We start from the raw sequence: 11,659 nt of genomic DNA, 5'->3' as shown, positions 1-11,659 counted from the left end.
AACCTGAGTGAAACTAATCATTCAGTTGTCATTTGTAACATCCACACCTTTGTGTCTTTCACTGTTCACACCATCATATCATGATAAACCTCATGAAAACAAGACAGTGGTATTTTCCAGTGTGTAATTGTTGGATAATTCTCTGTGATATGAATTTTAATCAAGTTTCTTTTCTCAGTGGTTGATAATGTTTCAGTTCTTTATTCTCTTTTTCTCTCTTTATTATGGGAGTTGTTTTGAATCCAGTTTTCATATTGTAAGTACAGGCAATATTTTCAAATTCTCTTGTTGTTCCAAAACATGAATTAAATATTAATTTCACTTTGGTAGATGACTCATTTCCCAGCGGTGCTGTTTTTTTTTCTTTCTTTCTTTCTGTCTTTCTTTCTTCCTTTCTTTCTTTCTTCTTTACATTTTGACTCCTTCCACCAGAGAATATTTTGAACATGTATTACAGGAGACAGTTATATTTAAAATAATATATTAATGCAGCAGGGAGCTCACAGTCGGCTGAACAGCAACTACACTAAATGTCGGAGTTGTCAGGCTGAAAGCTTTGAATTGTCGTCCTGCTGCTGCAGAGCTTTTCAACTAGCTGCTAATTTCCCTGCAGAGTTTTAGAGAAATTATAAAGATATATATTACACAGCACCACACACTGTGTTCTCTCCTGCTATATATTATTCTGTTCATCTGACTCTATGCTGTTTTTCCAGAAAGTGACTGTCAGCTTCTCACCAAACTGCCCAAAGTCAAATGTCTGCGCAACAACAAGAGAGAAGGTAGGTGTGTGTGTGTGTGTGTGCTGTAGATGTTAATTTGTTTGTGCATATTTATGTATGAGGGTGTGAGAATACACATTTGCATTTTCAGCATACAGTGTGTGTGTATGTGTGTGTTTGCATATTTAATTATCCATAATTCCTTTGTATGTATTTATGTGCGTCTCTGCACACATTTGCAGCATTGCACCGTGTGTGTGTGTGTCTGTATGTGTGTGTGTGAGTGTGTGTGTCCGTATGTGTGTGTGTGTGTGTGTGTGTGTGTGTGTGTGCATGTGTGACAGACAGTGAAGTGAAATTGGTTCATTCATCTCTGGCTACATATGGAGCTGCAGCACTGAAATGACCTGAAGTGAATTGAAGTGACAGGAGCTGCTGCTGAAACAGAGTCACACTCTGTCGTGACAGAAATGTAACTGAAGAGAAAATGTCCTCCACCACCGGCTGAAGCCAAACACACCACAAATCCAAAAGCAAGACCTCAACTTCAGATTCAGACGACTTCCTTTGCAAAGAGCCAGAAAATCTGCGTGAAAGCAACAGATTTTATAAATAACAAACGACAACCAGTGGAGATTTAACGCTTCAATCAGGCTAAATCTGGATGTTGTTCCTCATTTTAATGGTTAATACAGTCGAGCGTCATGGCTGTGCTTATCATTCCTCTACATAATCCATTTGGAGCTGCCTCCATGCTCTTAAATATAGAATACAAATGAATGCAGTACACAAATTAACATGACAGCTTGACAATGTGATGGGTCAGGAGCATTCTGGGAAGGAAAAGCATGTTTAAAGGGCCGAAAAAGGTTTGAAGACTAAATCCACCTCAGATGATTCTGGTTGTGTGGACAGGACCAGGACCTGAAAGTCAGGACAACAGCAGAGGAGGCGTATTGTGGACAATTTGCAGTTTTTTAGTGCATTAATTGAAGCTAATAGATGAGAGTTCAATCTGTGTGATGGTAGAAACGAGAGGACTGGTCTCACAACAGAGTCTATGACTGAAAGAGAAACAATAATTTGTCTCCTACCTGTGAAGTCGTCTGTTTGTGCAACAAGGTAAGAAGCCGTAGGAAATGTGATGATTCTGACAATCAAAAATAAATCCATTGGATTTATTTTGGTGAAGAGGTGGGTGTTCAGAGGGCCACGAATATTTAAATCCTGTCAACCTTTTTTTTCCAAAACATGCCATCGGATTTCAGTGTCTCCCATCCCCCGGTAGACACCACTGTTGGTTTATCTCAGTCTGATGTAAACTTTTTCACATCAAGGAGCCGAAACTGACACAGATCAGACCACAGAACCTCAAGAGGTTAAAGCCATGACTGAAATAATCATATATTATGTCAGTGTGTTTCTTCTGGATGGAATTATACTGAAAATAAATAAATTAAAATGAATTCCCCTTATTCTTATTAAATTATGTTATTGTAAATATACCCAGAAACAGTCTTTAAGCCTCTCTTCTGATTGGCTGACTGTTTTCTGAGTGATCCAATGAAAAAAAAAAAATATAAAAAATATATATATATATATATATATATATATATATATATATGAGATTCGTATAAAGTAGTAAGATGAAGACCAAGAGTTGTCAGATCATACAAAATACAGAAATAACAAGAAACAAGATAAAAAAAACCCATTTCACCTCTGACTGAAGCAGCAGCTCTCTGTGGTCTCCACCTCTGACAGTGTGACCCCTTCGTTCATCGTGGTCAACGTGGTTATAGAAGAGACAGAACACTGAACGCTGCATGTTCCGCCTGAAATGTAAGATTTACTCACAGAACATGCATCAGACTGTGTGACAGCGCTGTAATTACAGCAGCCACACACCAGCGTGTCTTTATGTGTACCACGGTTTTAACGCCATTTCAGATTATAACTCTGGCTCTCAGAGTCTAGACTTTCTCAACAACCCTCCATCTAAGCATCATCTGTGTGGATGGTTCAGATCATGTCCTCACTCTAAACTAACCTCACTGTCTGAGTTCAGACAGCTCTGTGGTTACCAGGGCCGACTGGAGCAGGAAGCACTCAGGAAGCACCTCTACTGTTCTGCATCTGAACTTTCCTCCTCTCTGTGTGTCTCACTCACAGTTTATCTTTTCTTTCTCTCCAGCTCTGTCTCCTGTCTTTTATAGTCGTTCTCTTCCTCACTCGCCCTCCTCTCTCTCTCTATAACAACAGGAACACTTGTCCTACATGCTGTCAATGAAGGATTTCATTATGGCACAGTCATGCCGATCACACACTGAGAAACACACACACACACACACACACACACACACACACACACACACACACACACACACACACACACACACACATGCAGGGTTAATCAGTTCAGCTAGTTAATAGTTTATGGCTTCAGGCTCTCTGACTTGATTGTCTTTTTAATGCCCATAAAAACTCACCGGCTGACACTGTATGTCTTCTTGGTGACATACACACACACACACACATTCTGGTTCATATATACTTCTGAGGACCATCACTAACATAATGCATTCCCTAGCCCTTCATGATAATATAACCCACAGCATTGACTCTAAAGGCCTTTGCACATCAAGTCTGAATGTTTATGTGTTTTTTTAACCTGTCATCCAATAAAAGGCGTTACACACAGAAACCTGTTTCCCACATGCAAATGTAATATATCAACACATATGGTGTCCATACATGAAATATACATACATATAAAATAAAAACATATATGCAAAAAATGTGTAAGAAGCCTATTAGAAATTGAAACTATTTCATATATTGACTTATATGACTATGTTTATGTATGTGGTTTATATTGTAGACATATGTTACATAGATACATCTCCATCCCAAAGGTTTTTAATATTTGTTCATATTATTAGTCAAAAAGTCTGACAGTATGTTCCCAGAATGTGAAGATAGACATGTTTAAATTGAGTAATTAATACGAAAAATATATATTCTAAACATATAAAACAACCACCTGAACACTTCAACAGATGACAACTGTCATCAGGCAGCGTGAGGTCGTAGTTATTTTCAACGTGTGACAAAAGACACACACTTACACACTTGATGTGCAAAGGCCTTAAGTGTTACACTCAGGTTGACTGGAAGCAAATCACTGCCTTCCATTATCCACGCTAATCTTAATTATGTCCATGTGTTTTTACTACAAACACACAAACACACTATCTTCCATTACTCACTAACTAGGTGTGTGTCTGTGTGATGTTCCCACGGCGGCGCACAGCCTGATTAACTTAATGCTGTGATTAGCTCCGTGGAGGTGAGAGAGTGATCTTATCCCAGGCTCTGTCACCTGTCGCGTGGGAACGAGATCAACACAAGGACTGAAGGACTGTTGTGTAGTTTGTGCTGTTCTCCCTCATCACGTCAGACGAAATCACTTTGTCCTCCAGGACCTTTGTGAAAACTGCTTCTTCTCAAGCAGACCCTGGTCCTCACACTCAAACTGTCTTTGCAGGTCAAGTGAGGACCAAAGTGTAAAGCCCTCATTGGTCCTCAAAAGTATAGAAGCACAACAGCCCACGCAGCGGTGATAGGTGGAGATAGTTATCCTCCTGCACTGTACGTGTGTGTGTGTGTGTGTGTGAGTGTGTGTCTCAACTAAATGGGCATCAAGTTTTATGAGTGTATTCGTGAAACTGCGTGTGTCTGCTTGTATGTGGGTCCATTTTATGTGTGAGTGTGTGAGTGTGTGTGTGTGTGTGTGAGTGTGTGTGAGTGTGTGTGTGTGTGAGTGTGTGAGTGTGTGTGTGTGTGTGAGTGTGTGTCTGTGTGTCCATCCATCCAGAAAATAAAGCCTTATTGAGGATGAAATAGGATTTTTAATTGGCTGAGCCTCGTCCTGACGTCGCTGTGTGAAACTTCACGGCCCCTCGTACAATGTCACCGACACACACCCTCACAATGGACCCACACACTGTCACAGCAACACATACACACACAGCAATGCACACTCAGCCTTGCATATGTGTACACTCCCCCCCACACACACACAAACACACACACACACACATACACACTACGTCTTCATGTCAGGGGGTATTGATTAGACCATTTAGTCTAAATAGAAGGGAACACTGTCCCCATCAGGGAGACCTCCCTAACAGGCCCATTTACACACACACACACACACACACTCTGTCTATCTCTCTTTCTTTCTGCAACACAACCCCAATCAGCTGACTCACACATTTCCTCCCCCTGACACCCATCCTCTCTCTCTCTCTCTCTCTCTCTCTCTCTCTCTCACACACACACACACACACGCACACACACACGCACGCGCGCACACACACACACACACAGTGCGATGGGCCTGTTAAAAGGTTGTGTCCATGTCTGACAGGGCCTCTAAGAGCCCTGCATTGATTTTCCCCTCCACTGACTGACGGAGAGAGCGAGGGAGGAAGAGGAGGAGGAAGAGGAGGAGAAGGAGGTGGAGGGAGACAGGAGCATGTTAATAAGTGGAGCAAGGCACTAACACTGCTGAGATTGAGGGTTCCCTTCCCACCCAGTACCCATGATTCTCCTGTCCTCCTGTAGCTGTGAGGCAGCGAGGATGAAAGTGTGTGTGTGTGTGTGTGTGTGTGTGTGTGTCTGTGTGTGTGTAACTGATAGTCACAGCTGGTGAGCGTGAAAGTTGAATATACACTGTCTTATCCGATCTGCTGCCCTGAAAAGAATCAATTTCACCAGGCGAAGAGGAAGATTCAGTCCAGCAGAGAGCAGCTCGGAGGCCGTGTGTTCGATATGAGCTGAGAGCTGCCTGGAAAGTGTGTGTTTGAGTGTTCAAGTGTGTAACCAAAGGTGTGTGTGTGTGTGGTTTCTGAGAGAGGAAGATGTTTGTCAGAGAGACCTGCAGCATGTAGATGAACAAAGATCAAACATCACACTGAGATCATTCGATTATTTCATGATTGATGAAGATTTCCATCTTATCATTAGTAATAGTAGTAGTACTGTAGTAGATGTAGTAGTTATTATTAATGTATTTTAATCTTATTATTTAATGTTTTTTTTCTTTTTAAAGGTTTAAACAGGAAAAACTTTGCATTTGTCTTTTTTCTTGTTTTCTCTCAGTTCTCAGTTTGTCATGTGAAAAAGGGTAAAAACAAAAAAAAACCCAGTAAATTAGAAAAAATCAATTTTGAAAAAAATAATAAAAATATAATCGTTTTTAACTGAAGATCTATTGTTTGACATCCCTGATGTCAAAAATACAGGATTCAGTTGCAAAATCATTGAAATCTGTCCCACTGGTAAAAGTCTGTGGTAAAATAAAACTTGGGTTTCCTGTGCTGGAAAATGGCGGCCATCTTGGAAAATGGCAGCTGTTTTCAAATTTCAAGTTTTAATTAGATTTCTATCATTCTAATTTCAGATTTTACTTTTTATCCAACATGAGAAACACAAGGCAGAAAGTTTTTAGTGTCTATGAAGCATTTAAAACCTACACACCTGTGTTTGTGTTCATGTTTGTGTGTGTTTGTGTGTGTGTGTGTCAGGTCTGATCAGGTCCAGAGTGCGGGGGGCCGATGCTGCCAGGGCCGGAGTCCTCACCTTCCTGGACAGCCACTGTGAGGTGAACAAGGACTGGCTGCCCCCCCTCCTGCAGAGGATCAAACAGGTAGACGATAAACACAATGTGTGTGTGTGTGTGTGTGTGTGTGCGTGTGTGTGTGTGTGTGTGTGTAGATGTCTTCCTATGTTTGTGTGGACACATTTTGGTTTGACCATCATCGTGAGGACATCTTGTCAATGTCTGATGGTTCAGATCTGGCTTTAGGGTCCAGGTTAGAACCAGGTTCAGGTTTTGGATGAGGGTCCAGGGAATCCATCATGTCAAAGTGTGTCCTCACAACTACAGTAAGACCAATGTGTTTGTGTGTGTGTGTAGGGTGAAATTGCATCATGGGAGAAAATAGCGGTCTGATTGCCTCTCATTATGAAATAACTGCGGCACCCCTCCTCCCACCCCTCCCTCCTCTGTTTGTCTCCTGTCTTCCTCCTCCTCCTCCTCCTCTTCCTCCTCATCTCCTCTCTGTCACCTTGTTTTATTTCCTCACTTTTTACCACTTGTCAGTTCATCCTCCCCTCTCTCACCTTGCCTCCCCCTCCTCCCTCCCCCTACTCTTTCTGTCCTCCAGTCTCTCTCTTCACCTCATCCTTTCTTTCTCTCCCTCTCATTTTCCCTCTCTCCTTCTGTCACCTTCCTTTTCTCATCATTTTCTCCCTCCTCTCATCCCTTTCATTTGACCTCCCTCCCTAAACCTCTTCTCTTTCTACTTCCTCCATTGGTCACCTCCCTCCTCATGTCCTCTAACCTTTACTGTTCTTTACACCTCCTCTCTTCGTCTTTCCCCCTTTTTTCTTCTCCCTCTTCAGCTCCATTGTTCTGTTTACTGTCCTTTCCTCCTTTCTTGACTCCTTCTTTTCCCTATATCTCCTTCTCTCTGCTCCTCTTTCCTCACACGTCTCCTCCTCCCATCATCTTCTCCTCCCTCGTATTGTTTTTCCTGTTACTTCCCTTTGTCCTCTGTCATCGTCCTCCCTCTCTTTTCATTACCCATCTCCTCCTCTCCTCACCAGTTCTATACTCGTGCTCCATCACTTTTCTCCTATGTCTGTTTCTCCTCTGTCCTGCCTCCTCCTGTCTACACACCTCCTCTCTCTCCCTCCCTCTCTCTCTCTCTCTCTCTCTCTCTCTCTCTCTGATGCGTCAGGTGAACAGTTGTTCTTTCTCATATTAACAACCTTTGACCTCCATCTATAGAGCAGCGATCAATAACTAAAACCACCACAGAGCCTGATGTGTTTCAGCATCATCCACATTCATACCCACGCTGTGTGTATGTGTGTGTGTGTGTTTTTGTGTGTGTGTTTGTATATATGTGTGTGTGTGTGTGTGTGTTTGTGTGTACAGAGGAGCCATTTGTCACTGTCTGTCCAGTCAGTCTTTATTGTCATATATTTAGATTTAAATGTATGAGGTATTGATCCAGGTAAACACACACACAAAACACACACACACACACACACACACACACACACACACACACACACACACACACACACAGGCTGAACTCCAGACCAACCTAAAGTTTTATTCCCCTCAAAATAATTGTCTGTCTCAATGATATAGAGCAGCGTTTCTCAAAGAGTGGTCTGTGGTCCAGAGTGAATTTGTGAGAATATCATGTTTTAAACTTTGTGTTTCTCACAGAGGCTGGTCAGAGGTGTAAATGTGTTCTTTTCAATATTAAGTCAGTGTAAATTCAAACACTGCTGTTGGAGGTTTTTGGACACTGTCTCTTCCCGTAGCTTCACCAGTTCACAGTTTGTGTTTTATGATTTCGGTCAGAAATGATCAGCGTGACGTTTGAATGGAGATGTGGATGAAGCTAACAGTTAGCCTGCTGTGGGACTGTGCTGAATCTCAGCAGTTATCAGACACAGAGTCCTTGTTCTGAAAAGGTTTGAGAAACACTGATGCAGAGGTCCAGGTGAACCGTTCAGCGTCACATCCTTTACTCTCAGCTACGTTCACGTCTGTGCAGCAGCACCAACACTGTCGTCACAGCAGAGAAGGTCTCCTCCAGGCTTTGACATGTTGCTGTTAGATGTCAACAAACTAATCATTGTTTTATCATTAATGTCAAACAACTGTTGTACAGTTAATCTGATGTCAGAGGCAAAGTCAGAGTGATTCTGCAGCTTTCTCATATAAATAAATTCCTTTAATGCTAATTGATTCTCTGCAGCGCTGACTCAACCCACATCCATCACATTAAAGAGTAAACATCTCTTGTTCTCGACTCCCAGGCTGCGTCTGTCATTTGCATTTGCTATATTTTTTTTTTGTGAATAATAAAATGTGTCAGTTTTATTAGTCAAAAACTGGTGCACACTGTTCATGTCATGCCCAAGAGATGATGGTAAATAAGGTTTGTTTAGTCACGTTGCAGATTTACATTTTTATATGTTGCACTGTGGGATAGTGTGAATCTGTTACATGTGGTAGAAAAACCTGAAAACATGAGAGGACTGAAAAAGAAACGTCTGTTTCCTGTTTAAACATGAGAATATTCAGACACTGTGGAGAAAAGAATCTCAAAGTTCATTCACGGGACAAAGGAAACAGACGCTGTGTCTCTGAGGTAAAACATAGACCTCAAAGAAAATAAAAAGAAGCTGAGATTTTAGAGTTTAGTTTGGTGGGTTTAGTTTTTCGATTTCAGCTGCAGGATGTAGATTAAATCACTGAAACACACATGGAGATAAAACAGAGGGAGTCTTCATTTATCCACAGGGAAATTCACAAATAATATAACAGGTTCAGCTGATCTCTCAACATGAAACTGAAATAAAAGTAAATAAATAAAAGTTATAAATATTTATAGCTGCAAGCAGCAAATCACAGGTTCTCACCACTTTACAGCCGAAAGAGAAGCAGCTGAATTTGAGCTATTATGCAAATTAGCTAAAAATCCATCATGGCGGCCTCTGTCATCACAAAGGCTTTTTGTACAGTGTATTGTTTTAAAGTGCCACCATCAGGTCAACGTTTACTGAAATTCTGTTCACCAGATTTTGAGGTTATTTGCCCCTAAAGGTTGGCTCAGATTGGTCCGGTGGGTCTGTTCTTTATCCCGGCCTGAAGAAATCCACTGAGGTTCATGGTGATTGGACAAATTGTTAATGAGCCATCAGCAAAGTTTGCTGATATTTTGGTTGATGGCGGCCATGTTTTTAACTGATCATTTAAAATAGAAATGTGTATCTCAGTCCCCAAGGCTGGAGAGTGAAAATTTAAAAAGTTCTTTTCATTTTCCTGTTTTTCACATTTTGCTAATTAAGAAGAAATCCATCATGGTGGACTCTTATCATCCAGGAGGACATTGAGTCAGTCGGACTAACGGTGTGAAGGGCGTGGCCTCTCCAAAAAATTTAACTAGGATCCTTCATCTCGGCTGATTGAGCTCATATTGCTTGTGAAGCTGATGCACATCACATCGTTTCCAGTCATTGTGCTAAGTTTCATGTTTCTGGCTCCAGCTCAAAGTAAATTTGAGCAAATCTGGTAGAAAAATCAAAAGTTGCACCTCGGACAATGTAAGAACATGAGCCACCACTGGAACTGCTGCTGATCAAAATCTGAATCTACATTTTATAATATTCTATTGTGGCCATGCTACATAATGATCAGTACATAACTGTGTGTATCAGTGACGCAGGAGAGATGCATGAAGGATGATGATGGTGATGATTATGATGATGATGATGCTGCAGGGTGTTTTAGGGGGGTCAGTTCTGGTCTCTGCTCAGTCATCAGATGTTCTCATTTTAAATCTGGTGGAAAAAAGAAGAAATTAAGAAATTGCTCCCGAGCGATTTGAAAGCGACGCTCATCCAATTACAACAGTGATGTCGCAAATTCTTCACCCTGAGCGCCGCACGCTGTCATTACCCCAACAGCTATTAAAGCAGACGCGGTGCTTTGTAACTGGGATGGAGCCATGCAGGGATGCAGCCTGCATCCCCTTGCACTGACCCCAGAGCTAATGGTCCAGAACCGCTCCACCTGCTCTGTAATATCACTGGCTGAAGACGCATCCAACCATTTGGCCAAACTAATAGAGGGACACTCCATGATTTAACAGGGAGCTCAACTCTGGCAAGCGTGTGTGTGTGTGTGTGTGTGTGTTTGTGTGTGTGTGTGCATTGTTATACTTTTATCCTTGTAAAGAGCAAATGGTGCCATCAAGGTAGAAATATGAGGGAAATCAAGTCCAGACATTCTGCCAGTTCTCGCTTCACTAAGGTCTGAGGACTGTGTTTGAGGGTTAAGGAGATAATAACGGAGCTAACTCCAGGAGAGTCTTATGGCTTCATGGATGATTAAACAAGGTGGAGCATGTGGGCATCTTTACTCTGTTGATACTTGATATATCCTCATTTTATACTGATGTGTTATTCATTATGAATCTGTAAATTAGTGTTTAAGGAAACAATGCTACAGTCTTAATAACCAGGCACAAATCTAAAATATCTGTGACTAATATTTTAACTTCTCCCGTGTTTTATTTGAAGTTGCTTCATTTCTTCATCCTTAACCCTGCAGATGTGGTTTGATCTTGTATTTAGTCATTTACTCAGACACTGAGGGATTTGATCTGATACTGTAGTTAAAGGAATAACTCAACATTTTTGGAAATTTGTTTTCTTACTGCTGTTGTGCTGTAGTAATGATGATGATGTAAACTGAAGAGTCCAACCAGCAGCTGAACAGTTAGTTTGTTGTTGGAGAAAAGTGCATCATCTGCAAAGAAGAGAAAACCAGAGGGTGATGTTGATCACAGGAACTCTGCAGATAATCTTAGTTATCCCTCCCTCAGAATAGAATAGAACAGAATAGAACAGAATAGCATAGAGTGCCTTTATTGTCATTGCACAACATTGTGTAACAAAATTTGTCGTGCATCTCTTGAGAACGTTTCAAACATGCACACATCCGTCCATATTCAGCACCACACTGAGGTGCAGTTACAGCTTTGAGATGCATAAATGCAAAGTGCACAGATGTTTTTGCACAGTTCCTGTTGGGAGGGGGGCAGTGTCAGTGGACATTAGTGAGGGCTCTTGGGTAGAAACTGTTTTTGAGCCTGGTGCAGGTCCTTAAGGCCCTGGAGCACCTAAAGGGCCTCAGAGAGAGGAGATGGTGAATGGCCTCACTGATTGGTTCCCAGGTGCTGAGGTTTTTCCTCCAGTCCTGTCGCTGGTGCACGTTCCACTGAGAGAAAGGCTTGTTTAACCCAGTGGAAGTAAGAGCTGCATTAACATCAATGACA

At 41.6% G+C, this 11,659-nt stretch overlaps 1 protein-coding gene across 4 annotated transcripts in view; it reads left to right on the top strand.

The window, feature by feature from the left end:
* Positions 1-11,659, top strand: part of galnt14 (UDP-N-acetyl-alpha-D-galactosamine:polypeptide N-acetylgalactosaminyltransferase 14 (GalNAc-T14)) — a 121,850-nt gene that overhangs the window by 84,878 nt on the left and 25,313 nt on the right. For all 4 annotated transcript variants that reach the window (XM_071467887.1, XM_071467886.1, XM_071467889.1 and 1 more), the window contains exons 5-6: positions 717-782; positions 6,317-6,438. In XM_071467887.1, the coding sequence (XP_071323988.1) occupies positions 717-782; positions 6,317-6,438 (188 nt within the window). The remainder of the gene's footprint in view (positions 1-716; positions 783-6,316; positions 6,439-11,659) is intronic.

This window comes from Trachinotus anak, unplaced genomic scaffold (genome assembly GCF_046630095.1).
Source record: "Trachinotus anak isolate AG129_WGS33_773 ecotype Australia unplaced genomic scaffold, CSIRO_AGI_Tana_v1 ptg000031l, whole genome shotgun sequence".
NCBI classification, from domain to species: domain Eukaryota; kingdom Metazoa; phylum Chordata; class Actinopteri; order Carangiformes; family Carangidae; genus Trachinotus; species Trachinotus anak.
The sequence above is the reverse complement of the archived record's forward strand: the minus strand, read 5'-3'. Positions and strand labels throughout refer to the sequence as shown.